The sequence below is a fragment of the Pseudorca crassidens genome, chromosome 8 (genome assembly GCF_039906515.1).
Source record: "Pseudorca crassidens isolate mPseCra1 chromosome 8, mPseCra1.hap1, whole genome shotgun sequence".
Classification (NCBI taxonomy): Eukaryota; Metazoa; Chordata; class Mammalia; order Artiodactyla; family Delphinidae; genus Pseudorca; species Pseudorca crassidens.
In genome coordinates this window covers 80174662-80200495 of record NC_090303.1, presented here as the reverse complement: position 1 = coordinate 80200495, position 25834 = coordinate 80174662, and the positions used below count along the sequence as shown (strand labels likewise).

The 25834-nt window shown below is 38.1% G+C and overlaps 1 protein-coding gene across 3 annotated transcripts in view; it reads left to right on the top strand.

The window, feature by feature from the left end:
• Positions 1–739: 739 nt before the first annotated feature.
• Positions 740–25834, top strand: part of WASL (WASP like actin nucleation promoting factor) — a 65592-nt gene continuing 40497 nt past the window's right edge. Inside the window, exon 1 of one of the 3 annotated variants that reach the window (XM_067746889.1) lies at positions 740–1131. In XM_067746889.1, the coding sequence (XP_067602990.1) occupies positions 1015–1131 (117 nt within the window). In that variant the 5' untranslated portion in view covers positions 740–1014. Of the gene's footprint in view, positions 1132–16047; positions 17944–25834 lie in introns of those variants that run through there. The other 2 variants (XM_067746890.1, XM_067746891.1) reach the window with 2 other exon arrangements.

Genomic DNA, 25834 nt, shown 5'->3' with positions numbered 1-25834 from the left:
TCACAAAACAGGGGGGGGGAAATGTGTGGAGGACCCTTCGAGAAGAGGCTGAACTGAAATGTTACAAACACATTTGTCCTACGAGACACACCAGCGGGCGGTAGAAATCTTTTCTAAGTGCGTCTGCTTTCTCGGAACATCCATCAGCAAGATCTCTGTTTCAGAATTCTGGGAGAGACCTGGTCCTTCACTCCCACTCCCACTGCTGAAGTCTGGACAAACTCTGAGAAACCGTAGGCACCTGCGGCTCTGACGGAACCAGCGAGGAGCACGGGGGAGCGCGTCCCTTCTCCCATTTTCCGTCTGCAGATTCCAGACCTTTCTGACAAGCGGCGTGAACGTCCGGCTGTCGCGCCCCTCGCCCGCGGAGGATGACCTGGGTCTGCACTGAAGCTCCGCAAAGGTGTGCGTCAGCATAAGAGAGACGGGCAGCTCGGCCACGGAGACCTGACGCCTCCTCCCTCCAGGGCTCTGCCAGCGGAAAACACCCGAGAAAGAAGCCCAAACCCGGGAGCCCGCGCCTGACCCGCAGCCCCGCATCCGGCCGCCCCTCGGCCGGAAGGGGGTGTGGCCTCGGTCCGGCGCGGCGAAGCCAGCCGCGACGTGGGGGGGGTCCTCCCGGGGCCGCAGACGCGCGTTTCCGGCGCGCTCCCCCGCGTATTGCGTCCTGTGGTCTCGCCCGTCCCCGCTGCCATGTTGAATTGTGCGGCCGCCGCCGCCGCCGCCGCGGAAGGAGGGTTGGAGGAGGAGTTGGGAGTTTAGCGCAGTCGCCGGAGTGCGAAGACAACGAGCCTCCGGCCAGAGCCTGGGCCGGCCGGAGCTGGGAGCTTCCCTTTCTCAGCGCGGCCCGCCGTCGACTCCTCCTTCCCGTGGCCTCCTCCCCGCGCCGGCGGAGCTGCGAGATGCTGCGCCTCTGATTACCCTCCTCCCGCCCCTGTCACCGAGAAAGGGGACGAGCGCTCGCCCACTCGCTGGAGGAGACTGCCCTGGCCTCCCTACCCCGCCGGCGAAACCATGAGCTCCGGCCAGCAGCAGCCGCCGCCGCCGCGGAGGGTCACTAACGTGGGGTCCCTGCTGCTCACCCCGCAGGAGAACGAGTCCCTCTTCACCTTCCTGGGCAAGAAATGTGTGGTCAGTGGCCGAGACCCGCGTCGCCGCCCCCGACCTTACCTCACGGGCCCGGGCTGGAGGGCCGGGAAGTGGGAGTGGGGAAGGAGGCGGGAGCGGCGCGGGTGGGCGGTGGTGCTGCCGGCCAGGCCTCCCGTCGGCCCCGGCCCCGCGTCGGCCCTCCGGCCCCGCGTCGGCCCTCCGGCCCGGCTTCCTGGGTGCGGGCCGGCGCGGCCGGACGCCGCCTCCCGGACCTGCCCGGGGAGCACGCAGGGAAGTGTCACCTCCGCAGGCCTGCCCTGGAGCCCTGCTCGGTCGGACCCGGGTCCGTGCCCTTGCTGCTGATTCAGACTTTACTGTCAGGCCTCACGGGGATTTTCTTCTTGCCCGAGATGCTTGATCTTAGTAACTGGGCCCCTGGACTGGCCCTCGCTTCTCCACCTACAGCCGATCTGGGGGCGCCTTCCTTCACAATGCCAGAGGTTTCAGGAGTGGGTCGGTCGGGGACCGAGGCCCAAATATGAATGAATCGGACCATAAGGTGGTTTTTTAATCTCCTTTGAGGATCTTCATTCCTTTGAGGAATGAAGTCGAGTGCGTCTGTTCAGAATGAGGGCAGGAAATGCTACTGCTCCCCATTGCAGAGAAACGAGGGTTATTTCTCCAGCGGTCTCGCCCAGGCCTGGTTTTTCTCTCCTCTCCACTGTTTTTTGATTTTGGGGTTTTTTTTGTTGTTTTCTTTTCTTTCTTTCTTTCCATTGGTGGGAGATGTTGCTCTCCCACACCAAGCGCAGAGGAACCGCAGTCTCCAGCAGTTCTTGGCCTTTGGGGGTCTGAGAATGGTTCTTAGGTTGGTGCAGTGCGGCCTGGTCCAAGCCCCGATGGCCGGTTGGGAGCGAGCAGCTCTGCTGTGGGAAGGGGAATGTGTGTTGTTGACGGAAGCGTTCATTACACGGGCCGCTGGCACTTCTGCGGGTGGGGAGGTTCTGCTCTGCGGGGTAGGCCTCTTTAGGCTGCATCTTACTGCGCTGGCTGGGTTGAACTGTGGTTGAGTTTGTTGGAACGCTGTTTGGGTCCCTTTCTCCCCCCTTTACTGCTTAACACCTGCGGAGTATGTGCCACTGGAACCTGGGAAGCACCGAGTGAAATGCCAACAGGGCTGTACCTTTTACAGCTTTTCTTAGTAGTGCTAAGTGTGTCAAACCAGACTCCACCTGCTTGTTTGAGAAGTTGGGATTAGGCAGGTTCTGGGAAGTTACCAGATTAATTGTTAATTTTCTAGGAGTTTACCCTTTGTATCCTGTGCCATCCAGTAGGAGACTGAATCATTACATTCAGTTCAGATGTGTTTCAGATTTCAGAAGTTAGACCTGATTAGAAGAATAAAATGAGGGGGGTGGCTTAAAATGAGAACTGGGGGAAACAACTGTAAGGGCAGTCAAGCCCTTTACTCCCCACACACACTGTTTAAACCAATGAGAAAACTGAGCCAGTGAGCCCGAAGTCACCCAGCAATTTAGTAATGTAACCAGAACTAGAAAACCAGGACTCCTGATGCCTACTCTGTTGTACTTTCCACTACATCATGTTGTTTTAGAAGAGTTTTTTTTCTTACTTGTTATTGACTTATTTAAAAGTGGTATGAAAGGAATAGTAACTTCTATTTTTCATCAGAAACTGATATAATTAAAGTGTAAGACTCTTAAAGCAGCACTAATTTTTGAATATTTTCAACTTAGGAAAATCTTCAGTACTTTAAAAATGACATTATTTAAAGTTTGTGGGTTTACCACTTTTGTGGTGTAATCTGTATCAGAAAGCAAGTAGTTGTACCGTGTGTTACCTACCAGACGCATTAACTTTAAGCAGGAAGGACATTACATTTATACCCAAGTATACTGACTAATTGCTCTGTGCTTACCTGTAATGTTTACTGGTTTCAAAAAAATGACTGATGTGGAAGAATACAGCGATAGATAGAGAATGAATTTCTGTCATTTAAAACCACACTGTTGTAGTTACCTGCTCTTGTGGTGTGAAATGGTTGCGGAGATTAACTTTAATATTTGAAGTCTCCAATTACAGAGTAAAGAATGATATGTTAATTTTCTGGAACAGTCCTTTTTTTTTCCTTTGCTGACTATGCAGTTTTTTGTACAATACTGAAATACATGGTCTCATTAAAAAAAAAAAATGAAGCAATGAGATTTATAGGTCAAACCAAATTTGTTTAGCAAGATGTATTCAGAACTCTATCTAAGAATTCAGGAAATGAAACAGGAGTAGTTGTAGTTCCAGCTCTCAAGGAGTTTCATTCCTTCTTTCACTCAGCAAATATGTATTGAGTAGCTAAATGTTGAGGTCAAAATCAGGGTTGATGCCTGCACTAAGGGAGCTTACTGTATCTAAAAAGAGAAACAAATGTGTAAACTGATGAGTATGTCAATACTTCAGAGTGATGTGCAAGAGGCTGCATGTCACAATGGAAAATCCTGTATCCTGGCTTTGTAATCAGCAGATCAGGATTTAAACTCATATGGTCACTTTGGACAAGTTTCTTAAGCCCCCTGTTCTAGCATTGGTTTTCTCTTTTCTAAAATAAGGATACTATCTCTTGGGGTGGTTGTGTGGATTAGAAGGACTATATGTGTAGATGCTATTATTTTTATAAAAGTTTAGGAGATCAGAAGAGAGGATGAGTAAACGCTTTTTAGAATGGTCAGTACCTGAACATTGAAGATTAGTAGGTATAGTCGTCATCGGGTGCTCAAGTCCCTTGCAGTCAGCCCTCCATGTCCAGAGATTTGGAGGGCCAACTACCCCCCAGATTGATGAGAGGTATGAAACAGCTTGGGAAGTCAGGGGACCTCCTAATAGTATGTTATGGAGCAAGAAGGGGTCTCAAGTTTAGGTATACATTGGAATCATTGGGGAGATTATTACAAATGCATATGGCTAGGCCAAATTCCTAGATAATATTCAAATTCATTGAGTCTGAGGTGTAACTTGGACATTTCTATTTTTAGCAAGCTTAATAGAAGTCTCCAACTTATATCACAGTTTGAGAACCGCTGCTAAAATCCACTGTTTTCTAATAGGGTAATTCTGAAGCACTTTGGAAATGTTAATAGGTTTTCCCTCAATCTTTGGTCCATAAACTCTTTCAGGACAGCATTTCTCTAACCCCTTCAGATAACAATGTGTATTTCATAGGTGTAAGAGATGCAGTTGAGGAAGTATTGCACTAGTTAGTGGGGTACCACAAGATCAGATTTGACTTTTAGAAAGTTTGGGGAGAAAGGTAGAGGCACTCTATTATAGAAGGTGGATTGAGGGTTGTTAGATTGGAGGCAAAGGAGATCAGATACGTGTTTACAATCACCTGCATGAAATATGATGACGGTGTGAATTAAAGCAGTGCTAGTGGGATAAAGGAGCAAAAGACTCCAGTAGGATTTCATCCCCCTTAGGTAGAGGGCATGAAGGAAGGGAACTGGGGAAAAGTCAGGTATAAAACCACCAGCAGAAAAAGTATGCAGAAACAGGCATGTGTCACTAGATGTAAATATGCCTAGATGTTAATGAAACTCTAGGTTGCTGATTGTTTTCATGGAGGAGGTGAATTTTCAGTAAAGCTATAGTTTTACCACAGTTTTTAAAAATAGATTTTGAAAAAGTTGAGGTTCATTTAAAGTTATATGTAAATATATGTTATGTAATTTTACATAAAGTTAATAGTTCTGTTGCAATTTATTAGCTGGTGGTATTTTCTTAACAATTAAGAAGGGTTAGAAACAAGATTACTAGGTCTAGTTTTGTAGTTAGTTCTGTTGCCTTTCATGTGTGTGATTTAACTTATTTTCTGTAAAGAGTATATCCATCTTGCCAAGAAAAGTTAAATATATACATTCCTGAATAAGTAAGAAATTAAGGATTGGGAGAAAACAAAACCTTATACTATCCCTCTGGTCCAGATGGATTGGGGTTAGAAATGTTAACTATTACCATTCCCTGCATACTCACTTGGTTTGTTTCAGGATTTAGTGATATTTAAGAAGGCATTTTTATTAACTAAGTTTAATTTTTATTTTCTTTAGTTCCTCAGCACTTGTTTTAAACTTGCTTAAAGTCTTTAGTTTTTGTTTGTTTTCTCACCCTATATACAATTCTGGGAGATTAGACCTTATGCCTACATAGTCTTCTATAATTTTTATAATAACCAGCATACAGATCACTGAATACTTACTGATTGCATAATTATAATAGCTAACTTGTTTACTCCTTAGGAGTTCATTCAGCATTTCTCATTGCTTGATCAGGTTGTTAAAACCTTCAGTTTCTAATACAGATGGTATCTGGACTTCAGTCTTCATATATTAGGAGAACAAAGTGGTTTAATTCTTCTGCTGAACTAATGTAGTTGGTAGCAGTAGCTGTCCAACATTTGTTTCTGTGCTAAATTCTTAAATAGGTTTAGAGAGAGAGGTGCCTATGAGGGATGATTGTCTTGATGAAGCCCTAAATTGAGGCGGTCCCGGAGGGAAGTTAGTGCTGGGAATGTATTTCACCTTGAGTGATATTTAAGGAGAAAAAAAAAGGTAAAAATTCACAGGATTTGGAATAGACAAAGACATGAAGGCAACCTAGGCTAGTGAAGAGGGAAAAGGTGAGTACAAAAGTGAGTGTCATACGGGGTGAACTATAAGCACAGGAGATTTAGAAGAATCCAGCAGATCTGGGTTTATATATCCTTTTTTTTATTATTCTTAGCTCTATAGTATAGTCATATTTCTTAACAAGTATGAGCCTTAGTGTCTAGATTTGTAAAATGGACTTAGTCAAGGATTTCAGAGAATAATGCAATAACGTGTGTAAAGCTGTTAGAACGCCGGCCACTTACAAAGTGTTCTGGGAGTTGGAGAAGCATGTGAAAGAATGTTGTCATTAATACTATTCACTACTTGGTTTAGATTTCTTGTTACTGGCAGAGAGGTTTTAAAGTAAAATCTTGAACTGTATATTGTATTTGTTTTGATTTAGGTAAATTAATTCTAACATTTTGGCTTAAAGTCAGTACATTATAGAGTATGTAAATTAAGAGTTAAGCAGCAGCTGGAACAAATCTCTTTGGGGAATTTCTGGGCAGCCTAAGCCCCTCTGACTGCTGACCGGAAAGGAAAAAAGGGATACTGGTATAAGAGTTAGGAGTTCCTGGGTTTTAGTCCATGCTCTGCCACCAATTAATTGTGAATGTGAACAGGTATCTACCTTCCTGAACCTCACTTTCCTGGTCTGAAAAGGAGTGGTTGGACAGGTAACACCACAGTCTTTCCACCTTTAATGTTCTACCACTCTAAATGTTCTAGTTGCCAGGGACTCTAGCAGGGAAAGAACAGAGCTTCTGTTAACCTTGGAATATGTGTGTTTTGCTCAGTGGAGACAAAGATAGTATATATCTAAGTGCAAGGTAGATAATCTACAGTCATTTCACTGCAGATTCCCATTTCTAACTCACCTTTTTCTTAGCATCATAATTTGATAGATATTTTACCGTAGAAAAACCAGGGTAAACAGAATTAAAAAGCATTAGTAATAGAATAATCAGCTCTCACTAACTTTGAATTATTAATTATTTATTCTAATTACAAGGAATTTTTGGCTTATTATAAGTATGCCTTTTAATTAAGATGGAGTTATTTTAAAGAGTTCCTCTTTTGTTAACCAGTTCCGTCTAGAACCTCATTTCTTGCATGAAACTTTATTAGTGATATGATAGTTTGGTGTTACCTTTTATTGCTTATTATCTAAGGTTAAAAATAAGTTTTTTTTTTTTAAGTTTTTAGTTTTAAGTGTTAGACTCAGTAGTTATAGTGAACTGACTTGGTTATTTTAGAATGATTAAAAGTTGAGGTTTAGAAGAGCAGATGGAGTTCAGCTTCATTATAAATTATTCTGTCTGAGAGTCATAGCTTTGATCCAACAGATAAGAACTCAGCATTATTAATAGAGTTCACTTTCATTGTAAAGGTTCTGGAAGCAAAACAAGTTTATACACTCTTCTCCAGAGTAATCTAATATATATTGTTAACTGTAAATAAAATTCTTATTGCTGTATAACTGAACAATCTAGTATTTTTTAAAGTATTGTTTACTAATTAGAAGACATTTGGCATATTTAACTATATTCATAAATGTAGTGTAACAAAAATGTATTGTTTTTCTTTATTGTATCTATCAGTATTCTTGGAAATAGAGGATTACATCACTATAGTGTTAATATAAGAGAGTGGAATTATTAGAAAACATCAGTTTCCCTTTGGAGTTAATGTGTTGTAAAGGACTTTATGACCCCTTATTTATTTAGAAAAGCATATTTTAAAAAAATTATTTATTTATTTGGCTGCGCTGGGGCTTAGTTGCAGCATGCGGGATTTTCACTTGCGGCATGCGGAATCTAGTTCCCTGACCAGGATGGAACCCGGGCCCCCTGTACGGAGCATGGCGTCTTAACCACTGGACCACCAGGGAAGTCCCTATTACCCTTTTTTTTTTAAAGAAACCAAATAACTGGTGTAATGTTGAAGAGGTGAATCTAGAAGAACTCCCTTTAGAAAATCAAATGAAAGATTTGTAGTAACTTCATATTTCAATTACTATGACTATCTGTTAGTTTAATTGTTCTCTATGTCCTTGGTTCCTCTGCCATGATGATTTGGCTTTTTAACTTATTTTTTACTTGACCTGAAGATTACTATAGAAACCTGTCTCTATAAAAGGAGTACTCATTAAAGACCAGATAAATTGAAACAAAAGGAAATGCGAAAGACATCTGGGAATATAAAATGCTGTTAAAAATATGAGGAGATCGAAATTATCATCAGACAAATACACAGTAACTTTAGGACAATGAAATATTTTAAAGTTTGATTTTAAAGTTAAACTTTCATATTAAACTTGGAGAAGCTCAAATTATCTAGTGTTTTTAAGTATTAAAATAGAGGTGAAGTTGTTTATCATTTTTTTTGGTTCCAAAATAAAAAATTTTAAGTGAAATTCTCCCTCCAGTAAGGTGAATACTTTTGTTGCCATAAAAATATCAGAGGATACCTAAATACCTAAGAACTATTCATAGTAGTAAAGGAGCTTATTGATTTGTATGCAGGGCATGAAGCTAATCAAATGATTTCCTCTATTCTTATTAATAAAATATAGTCATGATCAAGAATTGAGGATTTGCTGAGTACATAACACCTTCCCGGTATGTTGGACTACATGGAAAGGGTAGGGAAGATTTAGTCCTTACCCCTCAGTTGTTCACTAAGCCAGGGAAGACAAAAATTATGCATGTAAAGATAGTTTTACAAGCCAGCATATAATAAAGTTTTGAATAATAGGAGAGATAGGTGTATCACTGTGGGTTTTAATACATCATTGTGGGGTTTGAGCATGAGAACCTTAAATGGCCTACAGAATTTATGTCAGAATAAGGAAGTAGCCCAGTTCAAGTGTAGGAAAATGTGTGAGCAACTTAGGAGTAGAAAATTTTCATGGAGTGTTCTGCAACACTGAATAGACTGACTTGGCTAGAACTGAGAATGGTATTTGCTTGAGGAGATAGTGAATGATAAGTTCGAAAGATAAATTGAGGCCAGATTTTAGAAGACCTTGAACGTCAAACCTAGGGATTGAGCTTTAGTCCCTAAGTAGGGAGAAGTCACAAAGATTTTGATTCAAAAAATGTCAAGATAGGAAGGATCTAGGAATGGGGAAAACTGGAAATTATTATTCGTAATAAGAATAATTAACACTTTAAAGTTTACTAAACAATTTCTTATTCATTATCTTAGCAGACCAGACCTGGCCTGGCTAAGGAACCTGAATTGTAGCAGCATCTGGTACGGAAAAAGGATTATGAAGGATAGTAAATCCTTGGCCTTTGCTCTCATGGCAGACACTACTTATCACTAACAGCATTTTTTCCTACTTTGTCCTACACACAGCCACTACCAATCAGTCCATGTTCACAGTTGATGAAATCTAGTTGCCATTCCAAGGCTCTATTCTAGAAACATTGTGAAGAAAAAAATGTCAGTACTTGGTTGGCTTTGTGAATTCAAGATGACAACAGAACCTCCTTGTGGAAATGGCTAAATTGTAGGATTAGAGCTGTTGGAATCCTTTTTACAGTGTTGGTTGTCGAGGCCTTAGGAGTGGAGTTAGATCCGTGAAGGTGTCAGTGCACGTGAAGATTACAGAGGGAGGCAGTCTAGTCCATATTTGACTTGACCAACATTTGAAAAGGATGGGTTTCAGTGAGGAGTTGAAGGGGGAGAAAGATGTTCTCTTTAAATTACCAGAGAAGTGGTATTCTGCAACTTAACTTTTTCACTTATATTGTGTATCTTTCAAACATTTCCATGTTCATTTATATCTGGTGCATCCTTTTCATTACTACATCCTATATTTTATGTATTTCTTATAGCTTATTAACCTCTAATAGTTTCCTAGGGCTAGTTTAACAAGGTACCACAAACTGTGTGGCTTAAAAAACAAATTTAATCTCTCTCATTTCTAGAGGCTGGAAGTCCAAAATCAAGGTGTTGGTAGGGTTGGTTCCTTTTGGCGGCACTGAAAGAGAATCTGTCTCATGCATCTTCTAGCTTCTGGCATCTGCTGACCATCCTTGATATTCTTCAGCTTATAGATTCATCACTCCAGTCTCTACCTATGTAATCATCACAGGATGTTTTCTACTTGTCTGTTTCTCTGTCTTCTTTTTGTATAAAGACACCAGTCATTGGACTAGTGTCAACCCTAATGACGTCATCTTAACTTGGTTACATCTGCAAAGAATCTTTTTCGATATATGGTCACATTCACAGATACAGGGGTTAGGACTTAAATGTATTTTTTAGGGAGACACAATTCAACCCATAACAATGGGTATTTTTATAAACAGTGTATTTTTAGAAACAGTGCTGTAATGAACATTCAAATACCTATTTCTTTGTATCCTTTCCAAGTATTTCTATAGAGTAAATTCAAAGCAGTGAAGTCAGAGAGCATGAGTATTAAAAAATAGTAATAGATACTGCTGAATTATCTTACAAAACAGGTGTTACCAAACTCCGTATAGTCACATCAACACTAGAATTTAAAAATCTTTTTTTGCTTCTGACAGTTGCACTGGTCAAAAAAATCTCATTGTTTGATTTGTAGTTTTTAGTGAAGTTAAATATTTTTTCATGTCTGTTGGTCATTTATATTTCTTCTGTGAAATGCCTATTCTTGTCTTTAGACCATTTTTCTATTGGGTTGTTTTTTCTTAGTGACTTAAAGAACTCTTTAGGGATAGTAATTTTACAGTATTTTTTGGCAGTCATCATTTTATTTTTCGACGAGTATTTTTGGTCATTGCATAAGTTTTAAATTTTGTGTAGTTAAATATGATAATCTTTCTAGTATATCAAGTTCTTATTTAATACTGTCCTAGTTGAGAACTGCAAAAATACTTACTCACATTTTCCTAGTACTTCTATGGTCTTATTTTGTACGTGTTATCTTTGATCTTTCTGGAGTGATTTTGGAAAACAAGGGTAGTAGAAAGCCAGTGCTACCTTTTTACAAACGATGTCATTTATTGAGCAATTGAATTTCTCCCATCTATTTGAAACGCTGTCTTACCAGATGTACTTAGATCCATTTCTACATTCTCTTATTTTTTGTTTATTTCTTTGCCAGTATACTGAATTTTTAATTAGTGTAGCTTTATAATTATGACATAGTTTGATTAAAGTCCCTCATTACTCTCCTTTTCAGTATTTTCTAGCTATTTTTATGTGCCTATGCTTAGTATTTTTTCAAGACTACCTCCCACCCCATCTCCCACCAAAAGCATATTTGCTTTAAAATAGCATTGGATTTGTAGATTAATTTAAGACAAATTGACATAGTGGGGATTTCCATTGGCAAGCAAGTCTGTTTTATTTGCCACTTGTCTTATTTCCTTCTGTAGTTATATAGTTTTCATATCATCCGTACTAGCCATTAAATTTTTTTTTTTTTTTTAGGTACAAAAGCGATACCCATTTATACTCATTGTTTAGACACACACACACCACGCGCACACACACACATATACACACACACACACACACACACACACACACACATGCAGTCTGCACTATATGGAGTTAAAAGGTAAAACAGCCCTTTACACTTCTCATCCCCTAATACAATTAGGCTCCATAGAAAGCTCTTAAGGTTTTGATGTGTCTCTTTCCCTTCCTTTTTGTTTGTATGTATGTATATGAATACGTATCTCTGCATTTTACCTGAAAGGGGTCATATTCTGGGCAGATTATATTATGTACATATAGATTGACCTCATGCTTTTTTTTTTTTTTTAACATTTTTATTATGGAAACTTTTAAACATATACGAAGTAAAATAGGATAATGAATCTATGTGGACCTGTCACTGAGCTTTAGTAGGTATCAGCTCATGGCCAGTCTTGTTTGCTGTATATCGCTACCCACTTTTGCCTTTCCTGTATTATTTGGAAATAAATAGCGGGCATTATATAAGGTTTTTTTTTGTCCTAATCAGTCTGGCTAGAGGTTTGTTATTTTTATTGATTTTCTTAACAGATTTAAGTTTAACTGATTTCTGTTGTTTTTCTTGTTTTCTATTTTATTGATTTCTGTTCTGATATTTATTATTTCCTTTTGCTTACATTGGGTTTAAATTGCTTTTCTTTTTTAAGGTGGTAACTACTTAGGTAATTGATTTGAGACCTTTTTCTTTTTCTAATGTAGAGATTTAGTGCTATACATTTTCTTGTAAATACTGCTTTACTGGCATCCCACATATTGGACATGTTGTATTTTATTTTTTATTTAATTTAAATTACTTTCTAATTTTCCTTCTCATTTCTTTGACCCACAGGTTTTCTAGAAGTATGCAATTTAGTGTCCAAAGATTTAGGGATTTTCCAGATGTCTTTCTGTTACTGATTTCTAACTTAATTCTATTATGTTAGAAAATACATGGATCCTTTTTATTGATAAGAATATGGTCTAAATTGGCATTGCACATGCCTTTGAAAATAATGTGTACTCCACTGTTGTGTGGAGTGTTCAGAAAATGTTAATTATATCAAGATGGTCCGTAGTGTAGTTTAAGTCGTCTCTCTCCTTACTGATTTTCTGTCTACTTGCTCTATCAATTTTTTGAGAGAAAGGCATTGAATTCTTCCACTGTTATTACGAATTTGTTTCACTTTGCAGTTCTATCAGTTTCCCTTCACTTGTTTTGAACCTGTTTATCATGTACATAAACATTTACAACAGTTATGTCCTGTTGAAGAGTTGACCATCATGAAATGACCCCCTTTGTCCCTGATATACTTTGCTCTGAAATCAACTTTGTTATTAATAAAGCTACTGAAGCTTTCTTTTGATTGGTGTTATAATGTTTTTTGCATTCTTTTATTTTTTATCTCTTTGAGTCTTTATACTTAAAATGGGTTTCATATAGGCGGCACATAGTTAGGTCTTGCTTTTTAAGCCCAGTCTGGTAGTATTTACTTTGGGTGTTTAGACCATTTACATTTAATTAGATGATTATTGATATGATTGGGTTTAAATCTACCATCTTGCTACTTGTTTTCTGTTTGTCTCACATTTTCTTTGTTCCTTTCCTCCTCCTTTTTCTGGCTTTCTTTAGATTGGATTAGTATTTTTAAATTTTCTTTTAACCTCCTTTTCTGGTTTATTGGTTGTAACTCTTTATTTTGTTTCTGTAGTTGCTTTAGAGCTTACAGTATATAACTTATTACAGTCTACTTTCAAAGGCTATTATATCACTTCACATTTAGTATAAGAACTTTACAATAGCACAGTTCCATTTCTTCCCTTCAAGCCATTATGCTATATTGTTGCCATACATTTTACCTTTAAATTCCTTGATACATTGTTATTTTGCCATAATGATTCAAGTATCTTTTAAGGAGATTTGATGGTAAGGAAAAAAAATTCTTATATTTATCCACTTGTTATCATTTCTGTTGCCTTTAATTCCTTTGTCTAGATCCAGACTTCTCTCTGCTATCAGTTTTCTTCAGAGTATTTTTTCCTCTCCCTCCCTCCCTTCCTTCCTTCCTTCCTTTTCTTTCTTTTCTTTCTCCCCCCCCCCCCCCAAACATCTCTTGTAGTACAGGTCTGCTGCTGGTAAATTCTTTCAGCTTTGTATCTCTGAAAAAGTCTATATCTTGCCCTGAATCTTGAAAGATATTTTTTCTGGATATATATATAATTCTAGATTGATAGTTTTTTTGTTTTTCTTCTTTCTGTAAAGATGTTGCTCCAGTATCTTTTGGTTTGCAGTTACTGCTGACAGGTAATTTGCTGTTGTCCTTTTCTTTAATCTTCTGTATACAACATGTCTTTTTTCTCTGATTACTTCTAAGATTTTTCTCTTTATTACTGGTTTTAAGGACTCTGATTATGATGTGCTTTGCTCTAGTTTTCTTATTGTTTCTTATGTTGGGATTTCTTAAACTTCTTGGATATGTGAGTTTATAGTAAGTTTATATCAAGTTTGGAAAATTTTCAGTCTTTTTTCCCCCCAAATATCCACCCCCCCCAAAAAAAAACCCTTGACTTCAAAAAAGCTAGACACATATAGACTGCTTGAATTTGTCCTAGACTTCACTACTGTACAGCTCTTTTTTTTTCTTTCCATCTTATTCTCTCGCTGTTTCTTTTAGATAGTAGCTAATGCTATGTCTTTAAAGTCACTAATCTTTTTTGTCTACAATGTCTAATCTGCCATTAATACCATTTAGATGTTAGTTTTTTCATCTCAGATGTTATAGTTTTCATCTCTGGGGTTTAATTTGGATTTAAAAAAGTATATTCTGTGTTTCTACTTAACATGTTCTATCTTTGCTCTAGCATGGTAAGAGCTTTTTCACATACTTGGTAACTTTTTTATTGGATACCAGATATTGTGACACTTATCTTTGAATTTTTAATGGTAAGGTGTTATTTTTTATTTTCCATCAAAGTATTCTGCATTTGCTAGTTGCTGTATTTTAAGAGCAGCCTCCCCCCTCCTTCTGCAATAATAACTAATTAAATATATCTGAAGATACTAATTTTTTTTTAAGTTCTCATCATTGAAAAAAATTTTCAATTAATATTCATATAGTTGCTCTCTTCTTTGCTCCCGTTTCCTCAATTATCTGATTATTCTTGGCTGTGGTCCAAATTTATGTTTGAAAGTCTGATTTCTAATATAGATAGTTAGCTTGTATTTTTTTTTTATTAATAGACTTTATTTTTTCAGCTGGTTTAGATTTACAGAAAAATCGTGTGGAAAGTGTAGAGGGTTTACGTTACCCTGTCTCCCTCTCCCCACCCCCACTTTCCCCTATTATGAATACCTTGCATTAGTATGATACATTTGTTAAAATTGATGAACCACAGGCTTCCCTGGTGGCGCAGTGGTTGAGAGTCCGCCTGCTGATGCAGGGGACATGGGTTCGTGCCCCGGTCTGGGAAGATCCCACATGCCGCGGAGCGGCTAGGCCCGTGAGCCATGGCCGCTGAGCCTGCGCGTCCGGAGCCTGTGCTCCGCAACGGGAGAGGCCACAACAGTGAGAGGCCCGCGTACCGCAAAAAAAAAAAAAAAAATTGATGAACCAATATTGATACATTGTTACTAGCTAAAGCCCATAGTTTACACTAGGTTTTAGTCTGTACAGATATATAAGTTTTGGTTTTCACAAATGCATGTCATATACCCACCATTGCAGTATCACACAGAATAGTTTCACTGCCCTAAAACTACCCTCTCCTCCACCTATTTATCCCTCCTCTCTCCTGCTGAAACCCTAGGGTCCATTGATATTTTACCTTCTTTATAGTTTTGCCTTTTCCAGAATGTCATAGTTGGAACCATGCAGTAGGTGGTATTTACAGACTGGTTTCTTTCACTCAGCAATATGCATCTAAGATTCCTCCATGACTTTATGTGGCTTGATATCTTGTTACTTTTTATTGATGAAAAATATTTCATTTTAGTGTGGATATACCACAGTTTATTTATCCATTCACCTATTAAAAGAAATCGCAATTTCTTCAATGTTTGGCAGTTATAAATAAAGCTGCTATAAACATTCATTTGCTGGTTTGTGCATGGAGGTAAGTTTACAGTTGATTTTGGTAAATATCTAGGAGCATGATTGCTACGTCATATGGGAAACATGTGTTTAACTTTGTGAGAAACTGACAAACTGTCTTCCAAACTGGCTGTTGCATTTTGTATTCCTACCGGGGATAAATGAGAGTTCCTGTTGTTACACATTCTCATCAGCATTTGGTGTTAGCAGTATTTTGGATTTTAGTTATTCTAATAGGTTTATCGTCATAGCTCATCCTTTTAATTAGCAAGTCCTAATGCCATATGATGTTGAGTATCTTTTTGTATGCTTATTTGCCATCTGTGTATCTTCTTTGGTAAGGTGTCTGTTCAGTCTTTTTGCCCAAGTTTTAGTTGGATTGTTAATTTATTCTTATTGAGTTTTAAGAGTTCTTTGCCTATTTTGGATATACATCCTTTATCATATATGAATTTTGTATATATTTTTATTTAGTCTGTGGCTTTTCATTCATTTAGCAGTTTCCTTTGCAGAGCAGAAGTTTTAATTTTTTTTTTTTTTTTTTTTTGCGGTACGCGGGCCTCTCACTGTTGTGGCCTCTCTCGGTGCAGAGCAACAGGCTCCGGACGCGCAGGCTCAGCGGCCATGGCTCACGGGCTCAGCCGCTCCGTGGGCATGTGGGATCTTCCCGGACCGGGGCACGAACCCGTGTCCCCTGCATCGGCAGGCGGACTCTCAACCACTGCGCCACCAGGGAAGCCCCAGAAGTTTTAATTTTAATGAAGCCCAATTTATCAGTTTTCTCTTTGACAGGTTGTGCTTTTGCTCTTGTTCCTAAAAAGTCATCATGAAACCCAAGGTCATGTACATTTTCTATGTTATCTTTTAGAAGTTATTTAGATTCACACTTGACAATTAAATCTGTGATCAACTTAGAACTAATTTTTGTGAAATGTGTAAGATCAGTATCTAGATTTTTTTTTTTTTTGGTAAGTGGATGTCCGTATTTCAGAAAGATTATCCTTTCTCCACGGAATTTTTTTTTTTCCTTTGTCAAAGATCAGTTGGATATGTTTGTATGGGTCTACTTCTGGGCCCTGATGTTATTAATTTGTGTCTTATCTCTTTTTTGTCTTTTGATTTCTTTCCTCCTGTTTTCAATTGCATTGATTTCTGCTATAAATTTTATTTTTCTTCTTTTCTTTTGTTTACTTTGGATTTAATTTGCTCTTCATTTTCTAGTTTCCCAAAGTAGATGCTTAGGTTATTGATTTTAGATCTTTTTTTCTTTTCTCATACATGCATTCAGTGCTATAAATTTCCCTCTAAGCATTGCTTTTGCTGCATCCCACAGAATTTGGTAAGCCATGTTTTAATTTTCATTTAGTTCAAAATGTTTTAAAGTTTCTTTTGAGACTTCATTGATCCATGTGTTATTTAGAAGTATATTTAATCCCCAAATGTTTTGAAAATTTCCAGCTGTCTTTCTTATATTGATTCCTACATTGTTGTCTGAGAACAGACAACAATGTATGAATTCCTTGTTGTTGTGTTTTATGGCCCAGAATGTGGTCTGTCTTGGTGATTATTCCACGTAAGTTTGAGAAGAATGTGTGTTCTACTGTTGAAGTATTCTATAAATGTGAACCAGATCCAGATGGATGGGATTGAGTATTCTCTAAAAGATGAGCACTGTCTATTTTTTAGGTTCACTTGAAAACCACAACATTGTTTGTTTATTTAAGTGAATGTACTGGAAATTATTTCCTGCTTCTGTGCTCATCTTACTGGCCTTGACATGCTTTGAAAATTAGTGGGGAAAGTACATTCTTATTTTTAAAAATATGTTTTGACTTTGGTATGCTTTTTTTGTCCCCAAACCCTTGCTCACTCCCCTTTTCTGTGGGTGGAGGTTGTGGTGGAAGCAAATTCCTGTGTTTTGTGGCATTTAAAATATTAAGAATGTGGTTGCATTGACTGAAGTTTTTCACTATGTCATGTAGATGTTTTTTTCGGTCAGTGAAGTGCCAAGAAGAGAACTGTTGTCATCTAAAAATAATTTAAATAGCACAGATTAGCAATTTCTACCTTTTTGAAAAAGTATTTAAAATAATTTTGATAAGGTAGCAATAATTAATATGATTCTAAGAAAGAATCCTTTCACTTTTCACCTTTCTCAGTTTATTTCATCCAGTGAATGAGTGCACACTGCATTTTAAGTACTGTGCTAAGGCTGAGGGACATACATGGCCCTTGTCTTTAGAGGATGAACAGTTTATTGGTGAAGCATACCTCACATAGGAATCTATAACAAGTCATTCAGTGATAAGTGCTTCATTGGATGTGTAAATGAAATGTTATGGCTTAAGGAAAAAGGAATATATTGGCTACCAGAGGATCCCATGGAATCCAAAACAGAATTGAACAATAAAGTTTCAGGAACAGCAGGAGGCTGGGAAGCTCTGAGAACAACAAGAGTCAGTGGAACTTCTCTCAACTCCATTCATCTCTTCCCTGAACTCCTCAGTCTTATGACTCAGTTTGGAATTCTAAATTCCTGGGAGAGAATCTAAACTGACTGAGCTGTAGCGCCTGTGCTTGTCCCTGGGAAGAGGCAGCAGTTCTCTAACAATTAGAAGTATTGGGGGTGGGGGACAGGCAGGACCTGCAAGGTAAGTTTATCATATATATAAAAGCTAGTGAAAATCCTACCAAGATACAGTACATGATTATTTATTTGGTCTCTCACTGACCTAAACCTTCTTTAGGTGCCATTATTAAAAATGTTTACTCTGTACTATACTGGCGTACTTTTTTAGTCACAACTTTGATCCTAGATTTGCAGATAGTAAAGGTGTAAGAGTATCTTTCGTGTTTTTGGAAGCTTGGGGTTTTTCCTGGTTCTCTTTATTTTCATTGACCAACTTGCTGAAAACTGAGGAATGCTGGAACTCCAGTTACTAGTTTTTATAAGCTGGTAGTAGAGCTGTTCTTATTATATAAAATCCTCACATCTTCCCCACTCCCCTGCCCCTGCTACCCACAAGTTCTTGATCTATTAAATGGTAAAGTTCTTAAAAAAAAAAAAAAACTAATATGATATACCTTTTAAATACAGTCAGTTTCCTACTCCTTTGTAGGGGTTGCAGTCTAACATCTAGATATGCATGGTCATTCGATTTCAGTAATAATAACCAGAGTTAGAAATGTTGGCTCATGCATTTAGAATAAAAATTGCCTTTTGAAACTAGCAACATTGAGCTTTCTGAGAAAGTATATAAAGCTTGTTTTGTTGAGTAAATTTATTTTTCAAATTACTGACTAGATCATTATTAATGTTTTACACTACAGTTTTAAGTCTCTGAAATTGTAATAAAGTGTAAATCTTTTTTTTTAAATAGGTGCATGGAAGCTTGTACATATCTTTTTTTAAAATATTATTTATTTATTTATTTTTGGCTGTGTTGGGTCTTCGTTTCTGCACAGGCTTTCTCTAGTTGTGGCGAGTGGGGGCTACTCTTCGTTGCGGTGTGTGGGCTTCTCATTGTGGTGGCTTCTCTTGTTGTGGAGTACAGGCTCTAGGCATGCAGGCTTCAGTAGTTGTGGCTCACGGGCTCTAGAGTGCAGGCTCAGTAGTTGTGGCTCATGGGATTAGCTGCTCCATGGCATGTGGGATCTTCCCAGACCAGGGCTCGAACCCGTGTCCCCTGCATTGGCAGGCGGGTTCTTAACCACTGCACCACCAGGGAAGCCCTATAAAGTGTAAATCGTAAAAACAACTTCAGAACTGTTCTTGCCTATCTGCAATCCCCACCCCCCTTTTTGCCTATCTAATTCTTATGCATAATATATGGGAGAGTCTCAGATGTTGTACTTAAAGTCCTTAAGTTAGGTTGTACATTGAATTTAAACTGTTACTGACTCTTAGATTAACCTTCTCTTTGCATGTCCTTCCCCAGCTTGATTGTACATATGAAAGTCAAGCAAATTAAATGTGCTTATATATATAATATATAAGCACATTCCTGTGATTGTCTTTAAAAGCTTGGATAATTATGAATTGCTGCATATATAGTAACAAATATAGGCGATAGAGCCAACTGTATTTTAAACTTGCTTACTTGATTAGTCATGTTTAAGAGTTCAAAAGACTCAAAGGGAAAGTTTGTGAAAGAAATCATAGACTTTGACCTTCATTACAGACATAGGCTATCTCCCTGTACTAGCCAAAGTTTGCTTTTCTCTTACTTTATAGCTTTAGACACTGTAGTTTGTTATTTTCATCAGTGTTCACTTCTAATTCTTTTTAAGGGGAAGGCTTTTAAAAGCTACTAGAAATGCTTCCTCAGTTATAGTTTTCTAAATCAGAAAGATGATGTTTTTATTTTTCTCAGACTTATACCACGATATGACACGAATAGGTCTTTTGTTTTTCTTTTGTGTGTGTATTTTTCAAATCAATATTTAATTTTTTGAAAAGCTAAAATATTTACTTGGTTTAAAATTAAGTGTATGAAAAGTAAGTGAAAAGTTTCTCTTTCATCCTATCCTACATTTATTTGCCCAGTCCCTCCTTGCCCGACAAAACCCATACACACACAGAAAACCCCTAAACAGCTGGCAACTGTTACTAGCTTTCTGTGTCTTTTTCCAGATGGTTTTTATGCATATTTAGGCAATGCAAATTATTTATGCTTGCTTCTGCTATTGCACACAAATGTTAGCGTACTATACCCTTCATTTTATATCTTGCTTTTTTCTCATATAACAATGTATCTTGAAGGTCTTTCTTTATCATGAGTTAAAGAGCCTCTTTATTTTTTTTTTAAGCAGCTGTATAATATCCCATTGTATAGCTGAATTGTGGCTTATTTAATAAATTGAGTGGGTATTTTTCTTGATGATCTAGAAAATTCCAGTTGCCTGAGTAATTTTGGATAATTTTAAGGTTCTGAAGGTTTGAATTAATAAATGTAAGATTTGAATTATTTTAATAGTTTTGATGGAAGTGTTTCTAAAATGAGTTATTCCTTTACCCTGGTTTAAATAGACCGAACTGAACTTATTTTAACGCCTATATGATAAGGTAGGTCATCTATGTGAACATTTTGGGTACCATATATTTTACTGTGTTGTATTTCCTTGCCCCAAAGTCTGTTGTTACTGTAGGATGCAAATTATCTAATCATCTTATGAATTTATTCATCTTGACCATGGTAATACTTTTTAGGGTTATTGCCAATCAGTTACAGCTCTTCTTTTATACTGTATGTTATATTATCTTTGATTATGTAATATTTCTCATCCCTCTTAATTACTAAAAACTTTTGTCTCAGTGTTTGATAAATTTATTACTGTTCCACATAGGCAAGATTGTTTGAGTAATGCTTGCCTATATTTTTTGAGTGCATGGGCTAGACTGCAGAGGATTTATGGCAACTCTGCTGTCAAGGAAACATTCCATTAGGCTTCCTTCTAGGAGAGTTGTTCTTAGTATCTGTGAGTGCTAATGGGGAAACCCCTGTACTAGCTACATCAGAGATTGTAATTTTTCCTGTTCCAGGCTTTTTTTTGTTTCCAAATGAACTTTAAGTTTCTCAGCATGTTTGCTTCTTGTTGGCTTTTAATTCTGTATTTCATTTTATTCTTTAGTATTTCCAGTCCACTAAAAAATACTTAACCCACTCATTTGTATAGTTTGAAAGGACCTAATTACCTAACCAGTCCATTGGCATTTTTGAAGAGTCTTCTTTGTTAAGGCCTAGTGAAAAGAGGCACTGCTTTCTCCCTCTAGTTTTTGATGGCTGAAGCTGACCAAAGTATTTTGTTAGGCAAGCTCATGTTGCGTATCCTCATAAGTAGTAGGCTATAATAGTAGGTTAAGTGTTAACACTTAAGGCATCCCATAGATGACCCCTGAACTGAGATTTGAAAGATGAATAGAGTTAGCCAGGTAAAAGGAGGGTGAGATGCAGGGTGTTTTGCCTTTGGGAGCATGGAATTGAAATGGAAGATCAGGATATGAGAAAGGATAATGAGTTAGACAAAGACAATCCCGTGTGTCTCCAATATGCAGTGTGATAGATGAGAATGAGGCTGTACATGCATTCCTTTTTGTGATTGGGAATAAATTATTTCCCCATCATTTAGCTAATATCCTGCATTGATGAGACCACATCTAAATATCATCTACTTCATTTTACCAGACTGATAAGGAATCCATATATCAGGTCAGATGATGAATGATCAAAATAAATTTTAGCTGGAAAGGAGATGACCTGAGAAATAGGGTTGTGGGGACACATCTCTAGGGAAGTGAATGTTCTTGCCGCTACACAGGAGTCAGTACGCTGTAATTAGTGAGGACAGTACACACCTCCACTTTTATATTGCTGTAGCTACAGTACCTAGCGCTGTGCCTATCACATAGCAAACGCTCAACAGGTGTTTAAATGGATAATTAAAGATTAAAATACCTATGAGTGGTAATTGCTAGGAAAACAGGTTTAGGTTACGTATTAATAATTTTCTCACTGAGCTGCTCCATGATGAGATAGTTTTTTCCCTCAAGTTGTAAGCTCCTCATTACAGCAGGCGTTCAAGCAAATGCTATTTAGTCATCTATTAAGAATGTTATATGAAGGATTTGACTATAAAAGCATCCCCTCCCTCCTCCCCCCCCCCAAAACACGTAACTGGCCTTTCCAGCCTGTTTTATTTAGTGGGTTTTTTTTAAGTTGCTTAGCCTGTTTTCTTAGTGGGGAAAGGTCATTGTATGTTAAAAAATAACTATGTTAAATTTGGTTTGGCAAAAGGAATATATTAGCTTAGATAGTTCATTTTCTTTAGATTCAGAATTTTGTTGCTCTAATTGATGCATCATTTTCTCACTCCAGGTAAGGCTGATCCAGGTTTTGTGGTCTGAAACTTACTCAATTTGGAGAGGCTGTCTTTAAGAAAAAGAATCCAAAAACTAAATACAAAAATGAATGGTTATTTAGTATGAGCAAGGATCACAACAAATAAAAAATACCATAAACATTACAAAATTCAGAAAAGTAGCTCCTTAGTATTATAACTTATTTCTGCTACTACTGACTGATACACCTCCTTAATAGTTTTTATCTACTGTTTTTGGCCACATATTTATCAGCGCCTCTTTACATGACAACAATCTTATATTTTCTATAGAGAGAATCTTTCCTCTTGTCCAAGGCTTGGCAAACTATGGCCTCTATACCAAATCCAGCCTGCTTGAGTTTGTAAATAAAATTTTATTGGAACACAAGCATCTCCAAATTATCTGTGGCTGGGTTTGCACACTACAGTGTAGAGTGGAAAGAGACCACCAAATGGCTCACAAAGCCTAAAATATTAACTGTCTGGCACTTTGCAGAAAAAGATTCCTGCTTAGTACATTTGATCAAAATTTATTGTTTCTTATTATTTATTGATAGTTGTAAAGCGGAAAGAAATTTTTTGAAAGCAGTTACAGGTAATGGCACATCTCTAATTTCCTTCACTTTGCTTAGAGGGTGCTTCTTGCCTTGGGAAAACTCCACCTCTTTGATCTCAGTTGGCTGGACCGCTGCCACCACCCCCAGAAATGTCCATGAAGTTTGGTCATAGTATTCCACCCCCAGCAGGGAGCTGGACAGCACTTATTCAGATCCTTCTGCTTAGAGTTAAAGGTTGGGTCTGCGTGGATCATGTGGTCCAAGAGGGACAGGTTATTTCTGGGGCTGGGCAAATGTTGGGATAAGGCATCATTGGTGGAAATACCAAGATCACCACCAGGGATAGCTGGAGAGGATCCCCTGGGAATGAGAGGGGTTGCTGCTACTTCATGTGTCCTCAAAGGAGAATAAGCCAAGCCTTATAAGGGACTTTTCCAAGTAAAGGAAACTTAACTTAACCTGACTTAAACTTAATTGACTTCATGGTAAATCTGCCTATAACTTAAACTTAACTGACTTCATGATAAATCTACCTGTGTCCTCAGAACATAGAATGTATATCTGTTTGAAGTTTTTCTTTTCACAAAGATCCTTTTCTCTCAGGCACTAGCAATCTTCTATTTCCCACCACCTTCACCACCGCCAGCCTCTCCCTTCCCTCCCCCAAAATAAGGTAAGAATCTTAAACCAAATGGGATCAGTAGAGAAATAAAATTATATTAAGGGTATATTTTTCTTAGAGAATCATTTAGATGGGATAGGGCAAAAATATGACAATATAGGAACTAGATGAATCAATGAGTATGGTGTACAGTGAATAGAAAATGAGCAGCTAATTGGAAAATGCATCCAGAGCTGACCAATATATGACCTTTGGCAAATAAAGTGACCTCATCTATAAAATGAGGGGATTGTTTGTCATCAGAGAGCTTGGGTCTCAGCTGGTAACATTAAACTTTGGTTAGCTGAGGTGAGCATCCTAGGGAACCCTTCCCACCTTCATTCCCTGAAAACCCAATCCTAAACTTCAGGTTTTACCATAAGCCAACTGACCTTGCAAGAGAGAAGCAGACAAAGGGAAGAGGCAACAAGAGAAAAACCCCTTTTAAGTAGGTCCACTTAAGCTGCAGCGAAGGGAGAAGCAGAAGAGAGCAAGCCATACCTGTGTGCTCACACTTTTAACAGTGTCCTCACCTGCTTGCAAATGTGACCCAGTCTGTAATGAGATCAGTATCCCTCTCAGAGCCTTAATCTGTATATAATTATCCTTGAAATAGAAAATTAAGAATACAGTAAGCCTTGCCATTTGTAGTTTTAGCATCTGTAAATACCAGCATTTGCAGGTAATGCTGAAGATCTGTGCCATATAATTTACAGTGTTCTAGATGTATGAATTTAAATCACAGGCACCGTGTGAGATGATGTGTGGCTGTGAGTTTACTGAGTGAGCTTCGTCTGTTGCACAGCGTATATCTTTTAGTAAGGCTTTCATTTATAAAGTGATTTTTTAAATGGTTTCAAAAAAGAGAGTGTACTGGTAATGAGAGTGAGCTCTAGAATTTTTATGATTTTACTTGTAATTTTAAACACAGGTCCAATGTAAATGGAATGGAGGCAGGAGCTACAGTTACCTATTATAGGTTACTGTGCTTTTTAGTATCTTAAAACAATCCCCAACATCTGTTATGTATTGCCACAAACAAAGCGTCTAAAATTTTTGTGACTTAAAGCAATATCAATTTATTTTGCACGATTCTGTGGACTGGCTGGGTGTTTAGTCTACTCCTGTCATCTGGGCTCACTCATGCAGTGGCGTTCACCTGGCAGGCCTGATGGGAACTGGGCTCAGCAAGTGCAGGTGACATGATTGGGCCCATGTTCTCCGTGTGGTCTTTTACCCCAGGGCAGCAGTTCTAAGAAGGCAAGGCACAATGTGCAAGTACTTTTCAAGCTCTACTTTGCTGAAATCTTACTGGTTAAAGCAAGTCATATAGACATACCCAGGGTCAGGCGGGGAGGAGAGTTTATAAAAGAACTTGGATTCTGAGAGGAATCAAGGGCCAATATAGGAACGATTAACCCGCTGTACCACATCTCCAAACTGTGTATCTCTGTTTATCTCTCTCAACTGGAGTTGAACTGTTTGATGTTGCTTTAATATTGGCTGTAACTTCATTCCATACCACTCTTTTCTTTCTTATCTCCCACCCCAAACAGCTTCTAAAACTCCCCTAGCACTTTCCCGTGGTAGGGTCTTTGTTGATGTGTCTACCTAGAATGCTGTTTCCTCTCCACTTCCCCCCAACTCTTTGCTCACCTGACTCATCCCTTTTCATCCTTCAGGTATAGTGTCACTTTAGGGAAGCCTTTCCATGCTCGGTAGACTGTACACACTCCTTGCATACTGGATTTTTCCTTTATAGCATTTGTAATAGTTATTAATGTCTGTCTGCCTATTAGAACTCATGTTTCACGAGGACCGTGTCTATCTAATTCACTTTTGTGTTTGACCCCACTTTTATTCCTCCCCACCCCCATTGATCAGTCCTGTGTTCATAGTAGGTGCTCAGTAAACATTTGATGAATGAATACATCCAGCACCAGTTTTCTTAAATAGCTAATAAGACCTAAAAGACTACTTGTGCTTGGTCCTAAGGCAGTAGCTGCTTTTATATGGCTCCATTTTTCCTCACTGTTGGGATCCTGCTTTTTACTTACTGCTTTTGTGCTCCTCCTCTTTCAGTCCTCCAGCTTTGCTTTTTTAAAATTACTACTCCTTGTGGAGCCTTTTGTCTTTGATGTATTCTTTTTCAATCTCTACCTTTTCTATTGTTTTTTTTTTCTTTCTTTTTCTGGTTATTTCTCATTGTGGAAATTACCAGGTAATAAAAATCTCTTCTTTCCAAAGTGAATTATTTGTTTTCTTTTTCTGGATAATTTTTACTGGTACTTACCACTTATGAATCTTGGTTCTGTTTTTTAAATGGGTGGTTTCTGTATTGGGTTTTTAGGTTGCCATGTAACTTAGGTGGTGTTATAATTTAATTATTTAGGAAATTGCTCTTTGAGATCACTGTATAATTAATTATAAGAATTCAAATTTTTT